Here is a 24925-nt window from a genome sequence, read left to right on the forward strand (position 1 = left end):
AGTGACAGAATATATGCATATATGCAGTCTGATCCTACATTTATTTAAAAATAAGCTAAGTTTGCAGGTGTGTGATATATACATAGAAAAAGGCCTGGAAGAATACATCAACTCCCTTGAGAAGAAATCGGGGAGGAGGGGCAGGCAGGCAGGATCATCTCTCAGTTTTTACCTTCTAGAAGTCTGAATATGTTTGAAGTTAATTTCTTTTGAAATAACAACATAAATTTGTGAAGTAAAAAGGATTTGGGAGGGGGCGCCTGGGTGGCTCAGTGGGTTAAGCCTCTGCCTTCGGCTCAGGTCATGGTCTCAGGGTCCTGGGATCAAGCCCCACATCGGGCTCTCTGCTCAGCAGGGAGCCTGCTTCTGCCCTCTCTCTGCCTGCCTCCTCTCTGCCTACTTGAGATTTCTCTCTCTGTCAAATAAATAAATAAAATTAAAAAAAAAAAAAAAGGATTTGGGAGACTAATTTCTAGAAGGAATAGAATAGTTCAGAAATGCCCTTAAAACACTAACTCCCTTCTCCCATTGCAGGCCTGGGAGTGCACGGAAAGGGAGCACGGTCACAGAATCTCCTGGAAAAGCTCCTTCAGTCGTCCAGTTCAGAGATCTTTACAGCAAACAATGCCTCCTTTCAGACGATGTCATAAATGATATACAGGTCCAAACGAAGGCTTGTCTAGTTAAAAAATCCTAGGAAGGAAACATGTAAAATCAGGACTTCCACAAAACAAATGACTGAAGCCACAAGGTTTCACTACACTTTATTCGAAGTCGGCCCTACTTCCTAATTATTCAAGGGAACTCAAAATCTAGTGTCCAGACGTAAATATCCATCACGTATTGAAAAATAATCTTTACATTTGTGCTGTGACCCAGAACTGGCACACTGACATCCTACGCGAGGCAGACACAAACGGTCGGCCCCCGGTACGGAGCAGAAGTCTGGGAGTGGCCCAGTACGTGCGCTCTGCTCTCTTTTATAACCTCTCAACCCGGACCGTTATCTTGCGAAGTTACACACACCACAATACACCTTTGCACAGGTAATTTTATTCTCTCCTGTGGGTGTCAACAGTGCTCACAGATTGGAATTTGAAACATTCAGAAAGCACATACCTGAATATCATCACATTTCGTTACATCATGATTCAGTAACTACTGAACAGTTATGTCTACTAAATACAGTGAACAAAATGGTACAAACGTTTACCATTCCCTTGTAAACAAGGCTTTTGTGCACAACAGTAACAAATGGAATTAATGCATACCACAATATCAATGAAGAAAGACCTTCTCTTTAAATAAACTATTCTGTTTATAAATAAACTCTGATTTTTTTTTTTAGTACACATTTACAGACCTGATCAATAAAAAGTAATAAGACATTTAAGAAGAAAATATTGAGAGATGGACCACTATGAAGAACTCACTAGGAAAAGTGGTCAGAAGCAAGCAAAGGACAATAGGGAGTTAAAAGTACTGTCATACTGCCTAGTTCTGTTAGATTACACCAACACAAGGACAGGATTGTCTGGGAAGGAGCTCATTTTTACTTGAATTCCAGCAAGTTGCAATCAATCTTGTAGTATACATAGGGGTAGTATTCCTGTTGACTTAGGTTTAAGCCTGGAATATCCATAGGAGCCTACAGAAAAACAGGAAAGTTATCCAAATGAGTACTGACAGAAATCAAAGGGAAGAAAAAAATAAGTATTACCATTTACCTTCTGATTGAACACCTACGCTGGCACTAGGTATAGATGTTTATGCTAATTTAATCCGACTTGGGCATTATAACTCCTATTTTGCCAATGAAGAAACACAGTGGGTAGTAAAGCCAGATTTAAGCCCTCACAGACTCCAAACCCTGTATGTGTTTAACCATGACCCTATGATCCTTTTTTATGCATAATGTATAAAATTACTTTTTAAATCTCAGGCTTGGGGTCTTCAGTTTACGGGGCATGTGGCTTCTTAAAATGTTGAATAGAAGAAAACCAAGTATGATTTTAATGATATCACTTACTATTTATGAATGTTTTAAGAATATATTGGTGGGAGGGGTGCCTGGGTGACTTGGTCGACTTGGGTGTCTGCCTTTGGCTTGGGTTGTGATCTCAGGGTCCTGGGATCGATCCCCAAGTTGGCTCCCTGATCAGTGGGAAGTCTGCTTCTCCCTTTCCTCTGCTTCTCCCCTCCACTCATGCTCTCTTGCCCTCTCTCAAATAAATAAAATCTTAAACGAAAAAATAATATACTGGTAAGGGGATGCCTGGGTGGCTCAGGTGCTTAAGCGGCTGCCTTTGGCTTGGGTCATGATCCCAGCATCCTGGGATCGAGTCCCACATCGGGCTCCTTGCTCAGCGCGAAGCCTGCTTCTCCCTCTGCCTCTGCCTGCCACTCTGTCTGCCTGTGCTCACTCTCTCTGACAAATAAAATAAAATAAAATAAAAAACAAAAAATAAAATAAAATAAAATAAAAAAGTGACCTGGATTTAAAAAAAAAAAAAATATATATATATATATATATACTGGTAGGAAATTATGTATCAGATAGTTGAACTTCATGTATTTTCTTGACAACTACATGAAAATGTAGAAAGTAATTTCCTGCATTTACTTCTATCAAGAAAAACTGGTGTGTCATGGGTTCTAATTAATGTAAATGTAAGGTACTACCATCCTAAAAAGGAAAAAAATCAAGATTATTTGAAATAAAAACCCACTCCAGTTTTAAACATCAGCAAGAGTTTGCTTATACTGTTTGAAAACACACTTTGCTTACACCCACTGTCTGAAATAAGATAGAAACATACCGGTTTAGAAAAATGGTAGCTCCCTTTAAAAGACTCCTATACTGACTTTGCTACTAGTCCCAAATACAACTGAATTAACTACTTATTATCTTCTTCTCTGAAATTTATTAACTTTGGTAAACAAGTAGGATAGTATTGCTGCTTGCTTCTTTACTTCTGCAGCTATAAACATCTGATCTATAGCAAGACAATGACTGGCGTAGAAGCAAAAGCACTGCTCTAACTAGTATAAAACACGGTAAACCATGTCAATTACCTGCTGTGTTTATCTAACAAATTAACCGAGGACCTCAAAGTAATAAAAAAAATAGATTTAATATACAATATTTACTATCCCTTTTCCATTTATCTCCTTCCAATAATTTTTTTCAGAAATTCATTCCAGTTCCTGCTCCTCCAAGGCACCTAAAGTGCTTACATCAATAATGGCCGCCGCGCTGCTGTCTAGATGTTTGTACAGTTCGTGTAATACTTCTCTTAGTTTCTTCACTGTTTTCTTATTGGGCTGAAGGAGCATTGCTTGGAAGTTCACTGGCAAGCCATACCTTTTCAGGAAGCAAATGTTCAGTATGTAACACAAGTAAACATACAGATTTTCTTTTCAAAGCAAATATTCTCGTAGTCTTCTTTAATCAGTTAATAGAGAGAGGGTACCTCATTTTAAGGACAAGTCCAACTAATATACAGAGAAACTCTGATCTTCTCTGGTCCTCACTCTCCACTAGAAATCTTACCTTAAAATGAGAGCCCACTGCCTATTAGAATTTACTTTTAATTACTCTTCAATTTTTAATCTATGAATACCCTCGGCAATAATACGTACACTTAGGAGACACCTTCATGATAAGGAAACAATACAATTACGTCTTGAAAAGTCAATGAAATTTACAAATGGCAAATACAGCTACAGATAACTATTTTGAACTACTTTTAATATGAGCAAAATATATAGAGGATCATAAGATGATTGAGATTTTTAAATATCTCAAAATGATAAACTACTTTAGGTTAATATGAAACTGTTTTCATATAAACCATCAGTAAACCATGTACCAAACTACATGTAAAGTATGTGAAAGATCTTCTTTTAAACAAATATTAGCTAAATACTTTATAATCTACTTTTAATTTTACACCAGCAACAACCCAGGGAGTACAGCAGTATGGATCACTTTTTCCAAACCTGGCATCAAGGACAAGACTAATATGAAGGTAGGATACTGACAATCTCTCTCTCATGGTTGTCCTTTTGGTTTCTCTGCATCAATTTCCTATTACGACTGTTGTAACAAAGAGGTCTAATGTAAAGGGATCCATAAACCCTTCATTTCCAAGTTTCTTGATCAACTTTCTTTACCTTAAAACAGACTCAACAAAAACCCTCAATGCTTTCACATGAATCCACGCAATAAACGCCTCACTGAAATTTACTTTCAGCCACCGTACAAGTGGTCCCTATAAAAAGGAAAAAGAAAATCACCACAAATTTGGTCTTGAAAATGGCAATTAGAAATAAATAAATCAAATATTTTTAAAGGAGTGACTATCCAGTAAGAATTTAGAGGAGAATTAAATCACATAATAATTCACTTTAAAAATGTTTCAAACACTTCATCTTAAGCAAGATTAAAAGGTTAGCCACTACACTATAACCTCAGTAGACACCAAAATTCATGGAATCTATTTCACTACACAGAAAAAGTCATAAATTTTAATGAAAGCAGTTTAAACTGATATACAATATAGGTATGTCCTAGACTTGAAAACCAAAATATAAAAAACTTAGTGCAATACATGCCAGACATTTAAAATAGAATTCAACTTATAAACAACTTCTCAGGAACAGGATAAACAGTTACATATTAAGTTATTTAATACATATCTCTAGGTCTTAATTTTTTCATAAAGTATCAGTCCTGTTGATCTAGATCCCTTAAACCTCTTCACATTCCAAATTTTTAATGATTCTATTATGTAGGATAACTCCTCTTTGAACTTAAAATATTTGGTATAGTTTCCAGTACTAAATAAAAACACTCCTTTAAACAGATTTTAAAATAACTTAATACTGCCTTTCAGTACATAAAAGACATACGTGATCAGTTTGGCTGAATTATTTAGCGAACATCGTTAGGTTCATTTGACGTACCAACCAATTAATTTAAGCAAAAAGGACAAGACAATGTGAAAATCTTTGGTTAAAGTATCTGTTCTTTAAAAAGACTCTGGACCTTCTTAATAAGTTGGTTCTACTGGGCATTACTTGGTTAGGATTAGTTTTCTTCAATGGAGATGCTATGGTTTATAAGTACTTAGGAATAATTTTAAATGGGATTTGTTTTTATTTTCTCTTGCATTACAAGAGAAATAAATTTTCACTTATCACCCCTTTCATGCAAGCTTCTAGTCTTCATAGTAATCCAGCACTCAAAGATGACAAGAAAGTTGACACCATCTTCCCTTGTCACTTTTCCACCTCCCTTCCCAATTCTGCCTCAAACATACAAACTCTCCAATGGTTTAAAAAGAAATTGCTTCAGTGTAATATTGCAGCATTAAAAAAATTTGCCACAAGGAAATGAAAATTCTTCCTGAAAGAACTACTACTTAGTTAAAATAATACCTCACTACATTGCATTTAAAATTAATTCCTGATACAGATTTGGATGGAGTAATTAACTTTAAGGCATGGATTTTCAAGATCTAAGTTTGCTTCGAGAAAATTCATTTTGGTTAACAGAAAAAGTAACTAAAATCAAATGTCTTAAAGTAAAATCAGCTTTCTCTTTTAAATAAAAAGGAAATAGCAATACTGTCTTTTCTTCTGCTTAACACTGATAAAACTAAATATTAAGAACACATATGGAGCGCCTGGGTGGCTCAGTAGGTTAAAGCCTCTGCCTTCAGCTCAGGTCATGATCCCAGGGTCCTGGGGTCGAGCCCCGCATTGGCCTCTCTGCTCAGCAGGGAGCCTGCTTTCCTCCTCTCTCTCTCTCTCTCTCTCTCTCTCTGCCTGCCTTTCTGCCTACTTGTGATCGCTGCCTGTCAAATAAATAAATAAATTCTTAAAAAAAAAAAAAAACAAACACATACAAACTGCTTTTTCTTGTCGGTAGAAAGCCTGTTCATTTCTTCTTTATCTGCTTTCATCTCCTCTTCATTATACTGGAAGTCACGAACGATGAATCTGAATTTGGAGTGGGGGAGAAACAAAATTGTCCACACAATATATAGGAGATCCAACAAATTAAAAAACAAAAAAATAATAATCTTACTTGTTCTCCCTGGCTTTGTGTCTGAAGTCATCAACTGCCTTCCTGAACAAGGTGACATTACAGAGATAACTGTCTTGGTCCTCGGAGAGAACACTATGGGAAAAAAACCCAAAAAAGTCCACTTAAAGCTTTATATTGATTGCTCTCTTTCACACCGAGGGCAGAATTCACAAACAGGAGGAGGAGGAACAGTAGGGTGTGGCAGCCCTTCCCAAACCACCTCCAGGCTAACCACCTGTACTGCCTCGGACACTCTGGGCACTCCATGTTTATGATGTGTAACTTTACAATGCCTTAACAGCCCTATGCCATCTACCTCTTCCTAACCCGATGAACTCCAACATTTAATCAAGTAAAATGTCCAAACTCTAAAAACCATGCTTTCCCATCTATCAGTGCCAGGCCGGATGTGGCAAAATCAGTAACTACTTTATTCCAGAGGCTCCCTGCTTCCTTGCTAATAAGTACCTTCTTTTCTTCTGGAAACCAAATTCTACCTCTCTCCAGCCCAGCCCTGCCCAGCCCATGAAGGCCTGGCTCACCCTCTCTGCACTGCCAATACCTCCTACCTCAGATCCTTCCTTCCCCGCTGCCCCCAACATCCTAACTCAAAAACAGACAAAGGCAATGGTCTAAATATCCTTTGACAAAACACTTTTCTGCATCTCAGGGCTTCCTCCTAGGCTCTAGAAGAATCCCAGCGAGGTGAAAACTTCTATCCAGTCATGGGTCTCACGGACATCACTGGAAATACTCTCCCAGATATAACTGTAGGGAAATTTTAACTGTCATATAAATTCCTATGGGGAAAAGCCGTTTGGAAAGGCAAACCATACTGTTCGTGCATACCAGGACTCCCGCTTGGCTCTCAAGTTACCTACAGCTACTCATGTAGAGAATCCCACAGGCGGGGTCTACAAAGCCATACACTGAATTGTTCAACAGTGATGAGGCTGGGGCAGGAGTATCACTTAATTTTGTATGGAGGGGTCTTCTTTCCCTTCTACTTTCCCTTCTACTTTCCAAGTATTGGGTTTTTTTGTTTGTTTAGTTTTTATTTACAATGTGGCACTTCTGAAATCCCCAAAAATAATATTTTACAAACCTGAGTGCTTGTGGAATTCAAAGATAGTTTTTACTAAATATGAGGGAGAAAAAAAAAAAAAAGCAAGTTTAGTTTTTCCAAGAAGTCTAAGAACTGCCTGGTTAGCAGTCAATTCAGGCAAATTCAGGAGGCAGTGACAATACTTAATGGCAGAACGGCTGTAAGAACGGAGGCAACCTGGCTCTTGGTCTACCTCTCCAGCAGCAGGACCGGCACATGCCTCTGGGAGGACTGATCACTGGCATCGCTGACAGAAACTCAGCTACTCTGGATCTGGGACATTAAAACTTCCTTTTCAAAGAGGTGCCCTCTTGGGGCACCTGTGTGGCTCAGTCAGTTAAGCGTCCAACTCCTGATTTGGGCTCAGGTCACAATCTTAGGATTGCCAAGAACAAGCCCCCTACTGGGCCCTGAGGTGTGAGTGGAGCCTGCTTAGGGGTCTCTGGGTCCCTTCTCTCTCTTCCTCTGCCACTACCCCCATCCCTCTCTTAAAAAAAAAAAAAAAAAAAGAAAGAAAGAAAGGTGTCCTCTCTGGCTGGCTCTGTCAGTAAAGCTAGAGTGTGTGACTCAGGATCTTGTAAGCTCAAGCTGCTCACTGGGTGTGGAGAGTATTTAAAAATAAATTTTAAAAACTTAAGAATTAGGGTGCCTGGGTGGCTCAGTTAGTTAAGTGTCTGCCTTCAGCTCACATCATGACCCTGGGATCCTGGAATCGAGTCAGGCGTCAGGCTCCCTGCTCAGCAGGGAGTCTGCTTCTCCCCCTGCCTCTGCCTGCTGCTTCTCCTGCTAGTGCTCTCTCTCACTCACTCACTCTCAAATAAAATCCTAAAGAAAAAAAAAAAATTAAAATTAAATAAATAAATGGTGCTCTCTCAAAACTGTTACCCTTAGTTCTTGCTCCCGGTGCCTATCAAATCCAAGGCAAGGCAGCTACCAAGCGGACAAAACTCAGTAACAAATCTTTCATGATCTTCAGGTCTCCCAGGCTTACCTCTGTAAAATGCACACTGTGATCCAAAAAATCCAAAATCCAATCTGACAGGTGAGTGCAGACCCCTAACAATATTCCTCCACTACCATAGTTATCTTCTAAATTCACACCGTACTTTGCCGTTTTAAAGACCATTTGAAAAGCACCTGATGTTGCGGCGCCTGGGTGGCTCAGTGGGTTAAACCGCTGCCTTCGGCTCAGGTCATGATCAGAGTCCTGGGATCGAGTCCCACATCGGGCTCTCTGCTCAGCAGGGAGCCTGCTTCCTTCTCTCTCTCTCTGCCTGCCTCTCTGTCTACTTGTGATTTCTCTCTGTCAAATAAATAACTAAAAAATCTTTAAAAAAAAAAAAAATGAAAAGCACCTGATGTCTGCCACAGCTCTGTGACAATGAGCAGCGCATCTATCATGTAGAGACCTGGGTCACAGCAAAGTTGTTTGGCTTATTCAAAATCCTTATGGTGAAGAAGTCAAGATTAAAAATTCAGTCTTAGGACTAAATCCTGCTATGTTACCTTATTAAGAAAAAATAAATGAAACCATTTGCTTTTCTTTCTACCCCCAGAAAAGATATTCCTTCAAACATTATAAAAAACAAACCATGAGTCCTTGGTATAACGGACTTTCAATCATTTGACATGTACTGAGCCTCTGTAAATGTGACCGGCTCTTGTTACGTATTGGGAATAAAACTAAGACAACTTGGTTCACGGACCTCAAAGCATGGGTCTAATCCAGGAAACAGAAATAAGTAATACAATACAGAATTGCAAATGTTACAATAGAAGATATATGCGACATACTAGGGCAAAAAGGTAACTGATACCATCTCAGGGGAGATCAAAGAGTTTCACAAAAGCAGTGATGCCAACCGGAAGTGTGAAAGGCAAAGGAGAAAACGTGCCCGGAGAGCCCCACACGCAAATGCACACAGGTGTGGAAGAACACGGCGCATTTGGGGCTCTGCCAGAAACAGTCACAGCTGAACATAGTACAGGGATGGGTGTGTGTGCACGCTTGTGTGCCAGTAATAGACTGGTACGCCACAAAAGTGAAAACGGCACCAACGCAGGAGACTGATGAGAGGGAAGAGAAGAGCGGAGATAAAGGAGACCAGCTAACGGCAATTCCAACAGCCAGGCAAGAGCTGGAGAAGCGGCAGCTGCAGCTGGGGGCGGGTGGGGGCAGTTAAAGTCAGTTGAACCATAAGAGGTTGTTGGTACCTGACCATTTTTGACCTACAAAACAGCAATTTTGTATGAGTCAACCAAATGCGACTGAAGGCAGAAATAACACGGCTGTTAGGCTGGGTCGTGGGAGGGCATCGGGAGGGAGAGGTACGAGTCCAAAATGACTGCCTACCATGGTCTGGTTTGGTAACTAGGCACATGCTGCTGCCACACACTATAAGAAAGGGGGCGACTGAGGCTGAGATTCGGGGGGGATAATGTCCTATTCACAGTTACGTGCCTATTCATGGCGCAGATATGTATAGTGCCCAGGAGGAACCCAGGTGTGAGCGTGAAACTATGGGGTTAGCCAGGCTACGAATGGAGACTTCAGAGTCCCAAAGCTGCAGGCAGCGGTGAGAGCCCTGGGTGTGGCTGAAAAGGCGCTGACAGAAGAACAGGCTGTCCCACTAAGACAGAAGAGTCCACGTCTAGACTTGCCAATACTCAGGGCTACCAGATTCTCTCGAGCTCGCTCAGGCAATTCACGCGTAAAAGCCCGCGGGCTGCCATTACAGATTAATTCAGGGAGGGAATGTGCAGGAGGTCACAGGGGCAGAGATGATGGTGCAGGCAAGACAATAGCTAAAGTGATCACTAGAGAGTCCAGGCTCAGCGGGAGAGGAAGCATGGCTGGAGGAAATCAACAATGTCAGAACAAAGGGATAGGGACTAGAGATGTGGACAAGGTCAAAGAGCAGGTTCTGGGACAGTAGAAAAGATGGAAAGAGGTCTCAGGTCATGATCCCTGGGTCCTGGGACTGAGTCCCACACGTCAGGCTCCTTGCTCAGCGGGAAACCTGCTTCTCCCTCTGCCTGCTGTTTCCCCTGCTTGTGTGCTCTCTCTGACAAATAAATAAATCTTTTTAAAAAAATAACAAATAAATAAACGATGACAACAAAAAACTCAAGGGGAGGTGGTGATTTGTGAGCTGCAGGGATCGGGGAGACGAGAAGCCAGAAGCTGGAGGCATTTCAAATCAAGCCAAAACCAGCATGACCTTAAGTGACATTATGAAATCAAGGCACAGAAACAAAATGAAAGCCAGAAGGAGAGGAAAGAGTTAAGAGAGTGCCATCTTTTCATCTTGGACTGTGCCTGGAAGGGAGCTTAGTTTAGCTTAACCAAGGCTGCACCAGTCCTACTAGGTTCAAATAAATGACCCAAATGCACTGCTTCCTTTAGTTCTGCTGTTTCACAGTAGGAGCACCAACCTCACGCAGGCATAATCAGGCCTGAAGGAAACGGCCATGTCTTCCAGACATTTCACGGCATTTTCAGTCACCCATGTGGGTAGCCTTGCTTCTGGAGCTCAGCGCTCTACCCGCTGCTTCGGACTTCTTAGCTTGGTCCTAAGAACTGCCATCTTCTCTGTGCCTTAATTAATCTATGTCACTGCCAAGGCATCTCTCCTGCCTTTCTTCATAAAAGTTATCTTTGGGGGCATCTGGGTGGCTCAGTGGGTTAAGCCTCTGCCTTCAGTCAGGTCATGATCTCAGGGTCCTGGGATCTAGTCCCACATCGGGCTCTCTGCTCCGGGGGGAGCCTGCTTCCTCCTCTCTCTCTGCTTGCCTCTCTGTCCACTTGTGATCTCTCTCTGTCAAATAAATAAAATCTTAAAAAAAAAAAAAAAGTTATCTTTGCAATCCCTGCTCTGAAACACAGGGAAAATTTTTCTCTGCACTGGCAAGTACAGATTTTCCTAGGCTTTTGTAGCTGGGTTCCTCTAGCTCCCTCACCAGAAACCTCTGGGGGGCACCAATGCATCTGTGGTACTGTTTCCAGTAACACAGAAAAGGCCAAAGTTAACTAGTCATCAGACCTGGTCAGACTACCTTCACAAGGAAAAGCAGACAAAAAGGAAAGTGGCAATCCTGAGTACAAGTGAAAAACACCTGTCTCTGAACAGTTTTTCCAACAAGAAGCAGAACAGCAGCCCAGCCTCCACTTCCTTGGCCATAACTGTGCACAGCACTGACACAGCCCTGCGCTTCTCCATACAACAATGCTGGGAGTTCAAAAGTGTCCAGTGATTTTAAGACTTAAGTAGAATACTTTACAAATAGCTGGATTCTAAGCATTTTTTAAGTGATATTATCTCCTTCAGATGTGAAGACCGTATTTTTCAATTCATTCTTCTACCTCGCAATTTCACTTTCATCTTCACTGCTCCCAAGAGTAAGGACTCAAGTGCTAAAAAGCAACAAGTGAAGTACTACTACTTACAAGTGACTTAAAAATGAAGCACTCTGAATAATTACTAGCATCTAGAAGCAACTCAAAATTGTTAGTTATTATATAAGCTAAAAATCCAGCATCAAGTCTTAGAGATGCTTCCTGAACAGTGGACAAAATTCCAAATTAACCCACCCCAGCCTGTCACAGGGCTAGGGGAGCTGCTGCTGTTCTTCTGGACTAAATTTAAACAGCTGAACTTCCATGTCAGTGGTTCCAAGTGTCTTCTGAATGGAGACGCAAGCAAAACAGAGGTTCTCACAGACAGTGGTCAGGGGGCACTTACCCGTCATTTAAAAGACGGGTGCTGTCTATACTGAACTCTTACCGGCTGGGATTTCTTTCCTTTAAGCTACTAGAGTAATATTCAAGAGATGCAAATCTCTGAAGTAATATATTTAAAGTCCTTCTTTCAGAGTAAATCTGAAACTTATCTACACACCACTCCCCTGGACTTTGGGTCTGGCATATATACAACCTGTGAGGACATTCTGTAAACATTGGGTCCTTAGGTCTCCTCCCTCCCTGCCTCTCAGATATAAAGTCAACCTCTATGGCTTTAATGTTCTACAGAGTACAAAGGTATAAGAAGTTGTCATCTGTCAAGATAAACAGCTTCAGTGGGAAACTAATATGAAGATTAAGGCTTTCCCTTAGTCTTCTGCTGGTGTGAACTGAAGGTATTCCCCAAACTGGGGGGGTGGAAATCGTGATGGGCAGAGGTTTGTGGTTTAGTTCTCAAACAAAAATCAACATTTGTGAAACTACAACAATCATATTACCTTATATTTTGTATAACTTATCAAGCCTTAAAATAGTCTCATCATGTGTACTGGGAAGGTGCTATGTGCATTTTACAGACAAAGAAAAATGAGGCCCAGAGAAGGTAAAAGACTTACCCCAAGTCACATAGCAAGTTGGTAGCAGAACCAGCAACAGAACTCAAATCCCTGGATCCAGCACTCTTTCCATTATACTAAGCTACCTCCCATATGACACAATGAAACTGGAAAAGAAAATATTGCATGGGCCTAACCTTACTAATACCACCTCTTTACTATCTGCTATACCTTTTTCTCCCCACATGTTGCCACCTCTTGAGGCACAGCCATACAGAAGAACCGTGGGGGGCTGCATATACACTGTATTTAATACTTTCTCAAAGAGCACCTCACAGTATAAGACCCAACATTAAGAAACCTGACTTTTAGTCCTAATTTGTCATTGGACATTGGCAGAGCCAATGCAGTCAAATGCCTTGGGCAACTATTGAATTCTTCTGTATTTTTACTTCTTTATCCACAAGAATAACTGACCCAACTCTTCACAGAATTGTAAATATCAAATTAGACAATGTATATCAAGCCATAAATTTAAACACTTAGTACAAGTTTTTCTTAATGCAAAATAAGATTAGGTAGAATCCACACTCACGGGAAAGTGAGATCAACATGATACTCTAGCAGCCATTTTGATAAACTTCCTTTGCAAGAGAAATGAAGAATTATAGACACGGAGTAGATATACAATAAATATTGAACAAAGAATTTTCAGAAGGTGGCACAGCATGGCAGAAAAAGTACCACACCAGTGACCTGGGTTCTAATTCTAGCCCTGCCATTAATGAGATGTGTGACTCTGGGCAAACCTCTTCACTGCTGTGGCCTCAAACTTCTCCATCTATAAACATATGACAGTACAGATCATACTGTACAAGGTCCCTTCCAGAGGTCTGTAACTGTGATAACTAAAGTTAACTTTATAAGGTGAAAAAGATGATCCTGAAACCACGATTTACAAAGAAAAGATAAAGCTATTTCCTAACCCAACATCCCAATTATAAAAAGGAATTCTAGGAAAGAAACGGGTTTTACAAAGACTACTACTTACTTGCTAGACCTTGGAACTACCATTTCAGCTAGTGTTTCGTACTGCTTAATCCAGTCATTGTGGTTTAACCTGCAGAAAAGATACAGTAAGTAGCGGAAAAGAAGAAACAATCCCTGCCACATCCAGAAAGAGAAAAAAATATGGGACAAACCGGAAATTCAACTAAGTATACCTCAAATCTATGTAACCAAAAACAAAAAAAAAACATTTTTTGAGGTTTATACTGAGAATGAATTTCAAACACAGTGAGTGGTGAAGCAGGAACTACAGTTCACCACTCTTACATCCAGTAACTATTGCAAAAGAGGCACATCCTAGAACTAAGTTTGGAAAGGAAGTAAGCAAAGTACAGATTTTAAATGACTTTCAAACTTCAGAGTTACTATGCATTACCTTATTAAAAATAAACTAATTTAAAGGCCATATTGAAATCTCTATCATGTCTATTCACTCGCTGCATCAAACTGTATTTACTAAAAGCACAGCGTACCAGGAAGGACTGAGTAAATTAAGTGACAGCAAACCATGCTGTACACAACATTGTGCAACAACCCTCCATAGAGAACGATGGTTTTGGGTGTGTGCAGAAAGACAGTTATGTTTGCAATTTAATGAACTTCAGTATTTGTAGGTCACAGAGTGAATAATTCAACACGTAAGGTATCCTAGGTCCTATGTTTCAATTACAATGTACAGAAAACTAAAAATTTCTGATCTTAAACACAAACTTTCAATAAAGATTGCAGCAAATCTTTCACCCAAGCAATGTTATTTTCCTACACAGTATAAAGACACAGATATACAGAAGTTTATTATAAATAATCAGTGCTCTAGTATTCTGCAGTTAAAGGAGAAAAGCTGATGTCAGATAATATTGCAGACATGGTAAATTGAATGCAGGTGCTTTTTCCCAATAGTCCCAGTTTCCTAACCAGATAAAAAATGCAGAGCAAAGCAAAGGATGAATTTGTGCAATGACACTATGAAGAATCCCCAAATCTCTCACCTCAGTTCAAATCCTCCAAAGATTTCCTGACAGCAAGACTTTAGTCCAAGTCAGAAATGAAACCATTAACAGTGTTTCTTTCTCATACACACACGTGCAGTGTGCACAGAGTTCTAATCCTTCCTACGAGTGTCCAAAGGTTTCATTTTACCAAGATTAACTATGATCAAACACTAACACAGAAGACCTAATCTGAAGATTTCGAAGGGTTCTCTAACCTAGCAAACCATGCCCAGAGCCTATGCCTGTTTTCATAAAGACAGTTTTCTGGAAACACAGCCACATCCATTCTGTAGGTACTGGGTATGGCTTCTTTCAGCTACAACCAGAGAGTTGACATGGCAGAGTTGAACAGCTATTAAGAGACCCTTGGGCTTGCAAAATATTGACTATATGGCCCTTTAAAAAATAAATTTGCTAACCCCTGACCTAATGCATCCTTTGTTTCTTAAAGGGTTTAATTCATCCTGACCAATCATGAAGATTTTTCAGAAAAACAAATACAAAGAGCTTCCTACTTTGAAAAATCTAAAATCTGTATTTTTTTTAAATCCAATGATTTAGCATTATTTAATTTTTAAATAAGCCCACTCTACTAACCTGCTAACTTGGATTAGAATCGTAATTCGGAACTGATGTCTCCATTACCAGATTATGAACTCAATTCTACTGCGTCTGCCCTAGAAATACATGTTGGTTCACAGAATGAAGGACAATGTAATAGTCCCTTTACCACTGGGTTCTAGCGGACAATTCAAATTCCAGTATCAGATACTAACATTTTTCTTATATTTTAACAAGTAAAAAAGCTTTTGTAATTAAAGGACATACTTGGGAACTACAACCAGTAACGTGACGAGATACTCTGAATCAAGAACAAAGTCATCCTTCTTCACAATTTCCGCTAAACTTCTAGTTAGCAAACTTCCTCTGAGGAATAAGAAAAAAATAATCAGGCTGATAATGCCTCCATAACACAAGTAAAGAAAGAGCAGGCTAATTACATTCACATATATATACTATATATACATCTTGTGAAATGGATTAATCTTATTAATGTCTTTGTAAGAAGTCAAAATTTAACTATTTCCCACCCCCGCTATTAAAGAAATGTCAACATTTATCAAAATTTGCCTCTAGTATCTCCCTTTGTGTTTTCTTTAATTATTATAACTCAGTTCTTCTCTTGATTACATATATAATACCTCGACTGGGCAAGTGTTATTCATTATATGTCAATTAAAGTCTATTTCATGATACTCACAAAATTATATCATCTAAGGACAACCTCTGATTTTCCTCCCTCTCCCTGGGTATCATCTGATACTAGGCAATTTTGGTTAGTTAACCCAATAATCAACTCTTTCAAATCAGTCTTCATTTGGTCTCCCAGTACGTTTCATAATGAAAATGACTTGCCCTGTTTGTACCACTGATGGTATCCAACCAATTTTCCCTCTGGAATATGAACATGTAACTTGAATAGTTAAATGCTTAAAGCTACATTTGCAGTAGTCATAGTACAATGAGATCATGAAAACATGTTCTCGTTTTTAAAAACCTAACATGTAAAAAAGCTGAATCTGCAAAACAGAAAAGCACATAAATTACACTGTAAAAGGATTCTTCGGTAGAATTCTTTTAAGCAGCAGGTAATTGTTATGCAATTAAACTATGATTTAATTTAAAACAATTTCAGACAGTTTTTCAGTAAAAACTCAAATGCATAAAGGGATAAACTAAACAAGTACAATAAATCAGCCTCGCATCTGTTTTGACTAGCGTGAGTTAATAAACTTTTCTCCAGAAGTAAACAAACACCATTCTGATTACAGAAACAGCATAAACTGGAATTCACTAAACCCCAACAACAGCTCATTCAGTGCATGCTAGAGTGCTTCCCCAATTCTTAATATTAACATATACTTGATATACTTACGCATTCTTCCGTTCCAAATTCTGAAGATTTCCTTTCAAGTTATTATATGCGGATGCTCTAGATTTCAGGTCATTGTCAATTTGAGTCACTCCCTTTAAAAATGAAAAAGAAAAATAGGCAAAATTTTCCTAAATCTGCCTATACTAACACAAATAAAGTAGCCGTACCTCAATATTTACTTTAAAAAACACCATCACTGGGTGCTGATGTAAGAATTATTATTTTAAAAGCACAACTTTAAAAGGTCATTTTAAAATATAACCTACTTCATTTTTAAAAATTTTTTTTTCATTTAAAAAGAACCTACTTCATTTTTAATAACCCTGATAATTTCCATATGAATTTCTTCTACCAAAGATAAAGTTTTAGTCCACATATATTTTAATTACTATTATGACATTACCTCTTAAAACATGTAAATGGAATCTAGGCCACTGGGTACACAAATTATTAAAAGGCTTTAACTTCACAAGGCTGAAGGATGAATTTCCCAAAAGTAATAAACCACACAGTTTTGTTGTTCACAATACCAGTTTTCTTACACAAACTATTTTTGCAATTAAATTACAATTGTGGATGAATATATTTATAAATGTTACAGAAGCTGATTGTTCAAAAAGAGGCCATTTCTAAAGCTACTAACAATTTAGGAAGAAAGTACAAATCGCAGATTTAACATTTGAAGAACCAGTTTCAACTCAGCTCTACTATTATTAGCTGTGTGGCACTGGGGTAAATCAATTCACCTGTGTGAGCCTCTTTCCTCATATACACTACTATCAGATAATGATGATTAGATCCTTGCTAAGGATCAAAAGAAAATAAGGCTTAGTCATACTAAGAGCACCGTATTATATAACCTAACTACTCATTTTCATTAAATTAAAATGATGACTTCAGTTTTAAAATCCTTAATAACCTACTCATTTATATATTTAACTATAGAGCATACTGTTCAAATAGTCATTGGGAGCCAGGAAAAAAAATCTGTCCAAGTGATTTAAACCATAGTTTTCACCCAGATTATAACAACGTTGACAATTAAAAGGGCACTATTTGCCTTGTTTATAGCTTCAGGTAAGACTTTTACGTTTTCTCTCAAGTTCAAGGACTACAATATAAAAGGAACTCTTAACTTGGTGAGTTCATGGATGAGCTTTACAGATCTGTGCACGCCCTGAAACTGTACATAAAATCATGTGTATGCAAATACATGCATTTGGGGGAGGCAGGCAGAGGACTGATATAGTGAATGTCAAAAGGTGTCAGAGAACCAATAAAGTTTAATGTCTAATTCAGACTATACATAACCATGCTAAAGTAATCATTGTCATCTACCTGAATGACTACTAAATCTTTGATTCCAATGTCCTGTTCTACACAATCTCAATTACCCTTAAATTATAAATAATAATTAAATTATAAATAATAAATGTAGAATTTTAAAGTTTACTTTCTTACTTAAACACCGTTGAATACAATATTTAAGTTAACCACTTGAGTAAGTAAACACCACAACTTGGATAATGTACACAGCAAAAGTGTTGTATTTTAACATCTTTCTTTTTTGGTAAAGTTGTACTAAGGGTAGCTCCCATTTGCATCAATCATGTATCATTTAGCTGCTTTGTTAAAGCCTAAAAGAGTATTTCCCAGCTAAATACTTACAGAATAAATAAAGCCATTATAAATCAATGCGTCCTACCCATGTCATTTTTTAATCTTACCTTGGCAATTATTTCAGAAATATTTTTCAGGGACTGCTTGATTGGATACTTAGCCATGTCCCACTGAAACCTTGTTATGTAAGTAACCAAGTCAACTGAAATAAGGAAATAAATTAATTACTGAGAAGCAAAAGACTGTTTATAGTTTCCAACACAGCAGTAACTTTCTAATGCTAAAATTTGCTTTGAGAAAATCAGTAAAGATGTCATCATTGCTGGAGAGTCCTGATTTCAAAAACGTGGAACCATATTAACTAACATGGATTAATCAACATTTTTACCTTATAATCTGACTGAATCCTTCTTACTCAAAATTCCATATTTTTATATACACACGTGTATGTGTGTATTAATGCTCCTTCTGATAGCTTAAAAAACAGAAAATGCATATACCCATGATATGTCTCATATATACGAGAAAGAGACACAAAGATAAGAAACGACTGCAAACTGTCTCCTCAATAAGTAGAATTTGACAAAAGCATGTTCTTTCTTTGCCAACTTACTCCAAATGAAACTAAATCTTTTGGGGCGCCTGGGTGGCTCAGTGGGTTAAGCCGCTGCCTTCGGCTCGGGTCATGATCTTAGGGTCCTGGGATCGAGTCCCGCATCGGGCTCTCTGCTCGGCAGGGAGCCTGCTTCCTCCTCTCTCTCTCTGCCTGCCTCTCTGCCTACTTGTAATCTCTCTCTGTCAAATAAATAAATAAAATCTTTAAAAAAAAAAAAAAAAAAGAAACTAAATCTTTTAAAACCAGGTGATAATTGTTTCTAGGAGTCTAAACTTCAACAATCTTCAAAACACAAACCCTTCCACATTCAAATGAAAAAAATAAAAAATGCAGAGTCAAAGAGACCCTCAACAACTATTTCCTGTTTTTGTAGCTAAGTCATTCATTCACCTCATATAAGTCAGTATCAAATCCTGAAATATTAGCTTACCTCCATTGGCCAACAGATTCTCTTGAACTTTATCTTTACTATCCTCTAATACATCAGCCATGTACTGAGCCACTTTTTTAACCACCCTTGGGAAGGGAAAGAAAAAAAAAAAAATCAACAACCGTTTTCAGGAAAAAGACCTAAATTCCATGCTATACAATGAACATACCTCATATACACATGAATCTGACTATGTATGTTCCCATTATACCTATCTGTATAATACAGAACAAATGAGTCATAACTTCTATAAAAAGGTTTTAAGGATAAAAGGGACAAAGATCAACTGAGTGACTGTAGAATTTTAAAGAGACTACATGCAGTATGTTTATTAAGTCTATAAAGAAAGTAGTAACAAGGGCGCCTGGGTGGCTCAGTGGGTTGGGCCGCTGCCTTCGGCTCAGGTCATGATCTCGGGGTCCTGGGATCGAGTCCCGCATCGGGCTTTCTGCTCGGCAGGGAGCCTGCTTCCTCCTCTCTCTCTCTGCCTGCCTCTCTGCCTACTTGTGATCTCTATCTGTCAAATAAATAAATTTTTAAAGTAATAACAAACTAGTGAGAAAAATACATTATATGACAAAAATGGGTCAATGAATCTGACTGCAAGGACCAACAACAAAGGACGGTGGCTGGGTACTAGCATTCACCACTTAACGTATTTTCACTTAGGACAAAAGAGATCTGACAGGCAACAGAATACAAGCAACAGTAATGATGAGCTGCTGTATTATTTATTCATTAAATATTTATTGAGCATCTACTATGTGCAAGGAACAATGTTAATGCCCTACTACTGAGGCACCTAGATATCACCTTGTCAATCCCTTCATTTTATGTAAGTAAAGATGCCAAGATATAAAGAAAACGAATGACTTAATCACAAAAAGTCACAAAGTCACAAAACCAGCTAATGGCAGAGCTGGGAGTAGAAACATGCTGTCTGGACTTTGGTGTTCTTTCTCCAGTTCCATGTCTGCCTCTAGCCCTGGTTGGGATACAAAAGTAAACAAGACAAAAAACAAACAAACAAAAAAACCACACACGCACACAAAACCCCACACTAGTTTCATACTGCTTAAATCAAAATGGAGAGATACCAAAAGACACAAATGACTAAATACAAAGAAATCTATGGTTAAGTGCCAGATGAGAATAACAGATTACAGAGAGAGAAGCATAAAGGAAAAAGGGACCACTTCCAACTACTGTAATCAAGAAAAGCATAATGACTCATGAGCAGGGCAATGAAGGACAGGAATGGTTTTGAAAAGGTGATCATATGGGAAGAAAGTATATTTTTGCTGCAGGGCATCCTCTTAGTCAAGATCAGGAGGAAAAGAAAAGAAAAGGCATTCAGAGGATGACAAGGGATCCAGAACTGCCCAGAGTGCTGTGTTGAGGAGGGAAGTTAGGCTGGCAAGGAAGCCTGGAGTCGGCCTACAGATAGCTAGCCTCTGATGTCAGACTTTAGAAAAAAGTGTCACATGGTCAGAACAGGGCTTTAATCTGAGGACCACAAGTTCAATGGCAGGGAGGGTAGACAAATTAAACTCCTGCAAGGGAAAGGACGCCCTTGTGGCTCAGTCAGTTGAGCATCCAACTCTTGGGTTCGGTTGAAGTCATGGTCTCATGGGTCCTGGGGAAGAGTCCCGTGTCTGGCTCCGAGCTCAGTGGGGAGTCTGCTTGAGAGTCTCTCCCTCTGCCCCTCCCCTAACTAGCACACGTGCACCCTCACTCCCTCTCAAATAAATAAATAAATCTTTAGGGGGAAAAAAGAGAAAAGAAAAATAAACTCCTGTAACATGAACCAATAAGGGCCAGAAAAAATCTTATGCTAAATGAACTCAAATCTAATCAAGTACAACTACAGAAAAAATTATGTAAGCTGCTAAATCTTCAACACATTTAACTTGGGATTTGTACATACACTTGGCTGTGTCTCCAAAATTCATTTATCCCATTAGAGGAGACAAGCCATTATTCCCATGTAATTTCACAGGCATCTTTTAAACAGAACCATTTGCTATGAACATGCAAAAATGGTCATATGTTTACCACAGAAATAATTCAGAGTGTAGAACTGCCTTGTGTCAAATTTATAAACTGAGTGTGTAATTCAGAACGTCCCAATTTCCCTGTGCATCTCTACAAGAGTATCTATGTCAAAGTACACCTGGTCGCCTTGAAAACTGCTCTGATTAGATTACTTGATAAGTAAAAACTGTAATTTACTCCACATATCACAGTGTTCAGACTTTAAAAACTGGAACATTTAAGTCATTTAGCTACCATCTGTCAATTTTACCAAGGTCTAACAACTACAGGATTTATAAATTCCTCATACGTTTCAGAAAAACTGACAAAGACAAGATTGCATAACAGTGCAGAAAAGAAAAGCAGACAAACTGCATAGGTATCTTTTAATTCCACAACCAAATGAACTACATTTAACCTAAAAAACTTTCCAGATTCCTTCCCTAAAAAATGTGAGCAAACCTTACACTCTATTCAGGACATTGCAATGGTGACTTAGAGACCTACAGCACCACTGAGGTGATTAATAAGGATCCAAATAATGACGTTCTCAGGGACCTCCCTTCCTCACTGTGATGAGGGGATGGGACTGTAAGGAAGCTCATCAGCTCAGAGATGACAACTACAAAGGGTTTCCTCAAACTTTTCTCAACTAAAAATGTCTCATCAAGAAACCAAGAATGTTCATACCATCAATTATTTTCACATTTGCCCTACAATGAATGCATGGACTCACTAACTGCAAAGTTACTTTTTCTTTCATCCTTTCACTCATTCTTCTTGCCATGTCCCTTGTCTTATTTAAGGCTTTTATAGTAATATATAATATATTATAATATCTCCTGCTTAATCCACTGTATACCTGTCTCCTAACTAGCTTTTTTGCCTCTGATATTAAAGACCAACAGTACATCTTCAGGTCTACTTACTTACTAAACACTGCTATGTTCAAAGGTCTCTTTGCAACATCAGCCTCTATTACCCAGAGACCTGGCATTATGGTGGTCTATCAGAAAAGCCTAAGAGCAAACATAGGAAACCCTTCCAAGCAGACTCAAGAATAAGTTCCCTTAGAGTGCCAGTCAAATATACATTTCTAAGACTCTCCAAAATTCCGTATCTTACAAAATTGTACTTATTTACTCAACCACTAAGTATTTAAATGCTCCATATCCCAAGAGTCAAAGGGATTGCAGACAAAGGCCAATCAATCAAAATGCAAAAAGTGATCAAGGATCCTATTTCCATCTTCAGTTGAAATAAAGATCAAGTAGGTATCAGGAGTGACTAAAACTGTAGTTTAGAAAAACTCTTTTACTATAACTGAATTTTAAAGACAAGAGTATCACTCTTGTCTTTAAAATAAATGGCATAACATTTTATTGGGTCAAAGACTTAAAACTGTTAGGACACTAATACTCCCCAAACTGACCTACAGATTCAACACAATCTCCATCAAAATTCCATCTGACTTCTTCCCAATAATTTGACATAATCGTAAAATTCATATGAAAATGAAAGGAGTTTAAGAACAGTCTTTAAGAACAGTTCTTAACAGGAGTTAAGAACAGTTTAAGAAAAACAGAGAATTCATACTTCCTGATTTCAAAACTTACTACAAAACTGTAATAATAAAGACAATATAGTTTTGGTATAAAGACAGAAATAAGGATTAGAAAGAAATGTAGAGGTGCCTGAGTGGCTCAGTGAGTTAAGCCTCTGCTTTCAGCTCAGGTCATGATCCCAGGGTCCTGGGTTCGAGCCCCACATCAGGCTCTCTGCTTAGCAGGGAGCCTGCTTCCCCTCCTCTCTCTCTGCCTGCCTCTCTGCCTACTTGTGATCTCTGTCAAATAAATAAATAAAATCTTGAAAAAAAATAAAAGGAATGTAAAATAAAACTGAGAGACAATCACTAAACATTTATGTTTAATTGGTTTTCAAAAGCGGGCCAGGACAATTCAATGAAGAAAAAAGTCTTTTCAACAAATGGTGCTAGAACAACTGGATACCCACATGCAAAAAAAACCCAAAAAAAACGAATTTGGAACTCCCACCTCACATCATACACCAAAATTAAAAAGGATGTAATAAGACCTGTGGCACCTGCGTGGCTCCGTCAGGTAAGTGTCCAACTGCTGATTTGGCTTAGGTCATGATCTCCGGTTTGTGGGATGGAGCCCGACAGCGGGCTCCGTGCTCGGCGCTGTCTGCTTGAGATTCTCTCTCTCCCCCTGCTACCTCCCCTGCTTGCATGCACGCGCTCTCTCTCTAAATAAATAAAATCTTAAAGAAAAAAGGGGGAGGGATGTAAAACCTAACGTAAAACCTAAAACTATAAAACTCATGGAAGAAAATAAAGCTATAAAACTGTGTCACTTTGAATTAGGCAATGGTTTCTCAGACATGGTATCAAAAACACAAGCAACAAAAAACAAATACATTGCACATTAAAATTAAAAATTTTATGATTCAGGGGCACCTTGCAGGCTCAGTCAGTGGCGCACCGACTCTTGATCTTGGGATTGTGAGTTTGAGCCCTACACTGGGTGTAGAGATTACTTAAAAATAAAATCTTTTAAAAAAATTTTGGGAGGCACCTGGGTGGCTCAATTGGTTAAGCACCCAACTCTTGATTTGAGCTCAGGTCATGATCTCAGGGTCTATGGAGCCCCATATGAGGCTCTGTGGTCAGCGGGGAGTGTCCTTGAGATTCTATCCCTCTCCCTTTGCTCCTTCCCCTGTTTGCATGCGTGCACTCTCTCTCTCCCTTTAAAATAAATAAATTTTAAAAAATAAAAAAATTGTGCCTTGAAGGACATTATCAAGACAGTGAAGACAACCCACAAAATGAAAGAAAATATGTGCAATTCACATTTGATAAGTGATTTGTCTCTAGAATATATAAAGAATTCTTATAATTCAACGATAATAAGACAATTAAAAAATGGGCAAAGGATCCAATAGACATTTCTCAAAAGAAGAAACACAAATGGCCAGTGCAAATGCATGAAAAGATGCTCCACACATCACTAATCACTGGGGAAATGCAAACGGGAAGTGCAATGAAATAATACTACGTCATATCCACTAGAATGGTTATAATAAAAAAGACGACTGGTAAAAAGTTTGCCAATAATGTGGAGCAATTAGAACCTCTATACACTGTTAGTGGGACTATAAAATAGTGCAGCCACTTAAGAAAAATTTGGCAGTTCCTCAAAATGTTAAAAATAGAGCTACCATATGACCCAGTAACCCCACGCCTAGGCACATACCCAAGAGAAATGAAAACACAGGAATTACACAAAAATTTGTACACAAGGGGCGCCTGGGTGGCTCAGCGGGTTAAAGCCTCGCCTTCGGCTCAGGTCATCCTGGGATCAAGCCCCGCATCAGGCTCTCTGCTCAGCAGAGAGCCTGCTTCCTCCTCTCTCCCTGCCTGCCTCTCTGCCTACTTGTGATCTCTGTCTGTCAAATAAATAAATAAAATCTTAAAAAAAAATTTGTACACAAATATTCATACCAGCATTAATCTTATTAGCCAAAAAATGGACGTAAACAACCTAAATGTCCACCAACTGATAAATGGATTAATAAAATACGGTATGTCTGTACAATGGAATATCCTTTGGTAGTAAAAAGAATTATCGATACATGCTACAACATGGGTAAACCCTGAAACACTATGCCAAGGAAAAGAAGCCAGTCATAAGAAGCCACATATTGTATGATTCC

The 24925-nt window shown here is 38.7% G+C and overlaps 1 protein-coding gene across 1 annotated transcript in view; it reads right to left on the reverse strand.

Moving 5' to 3' along the window:
- Positions 1-1033: 1033 nt before the first annotated feature.
- ATP6V1C1 (ATPase H+ transporting V1 subunit C1) overlaps positions 1034-24925 on the reverse strand; it is a 42783-nt gene continuing 18891 nt past the window's right edge. Inside the window, exons 4-13 of the mRNA XM_044245173.1 lie at positions 19157-19242; positions 18218-18312; positions 16491-16582; positions 15383-15481; positions 13546-13614; positions 6095-6187; positions 5913-6006; positions 4177-4274; positions 3238-3364; positions 1034-1648 (exon numbers count right to left, since the gene is read on the reverse strand). Of these exons, the coding sequence (XP_044101108.1) occupies positions 1553-1648; positions 3238-3364; positions 4177-4274; positions 5913-6006; positions 6095-6187; positions 13546-13614; positions 15383-15481; positions 16491-16582; positions 18218-18312; positions 19157-19242 (949 nt within the window). The 3' untranslated portion in view covers positions 1034-1552. The remainder of the gene's footprint in view (positions 1649-3237; positions 3365-4176; positions 4275-5912; positions 6007-6094; positions 6188-13545; positions 13615-15382; positions 15482-16490; positions 16583-18217; positions 18313-19156; positions 19243-24925) is intronic.

The sequence above is a fragment of the Neovison vison genome, chromosome 4, assembly GCF_020171115.1.
Source record: "Neovison vison isolate M4711 chromosome 4, ASM_NN_V1, whole genome shotgun sequence".
Lineage (NCBI taxonomy): Eukaryota > Metazoa > Chordata > Mammalia > Carnivora > Mustelidae > Neogale > Neogale vison.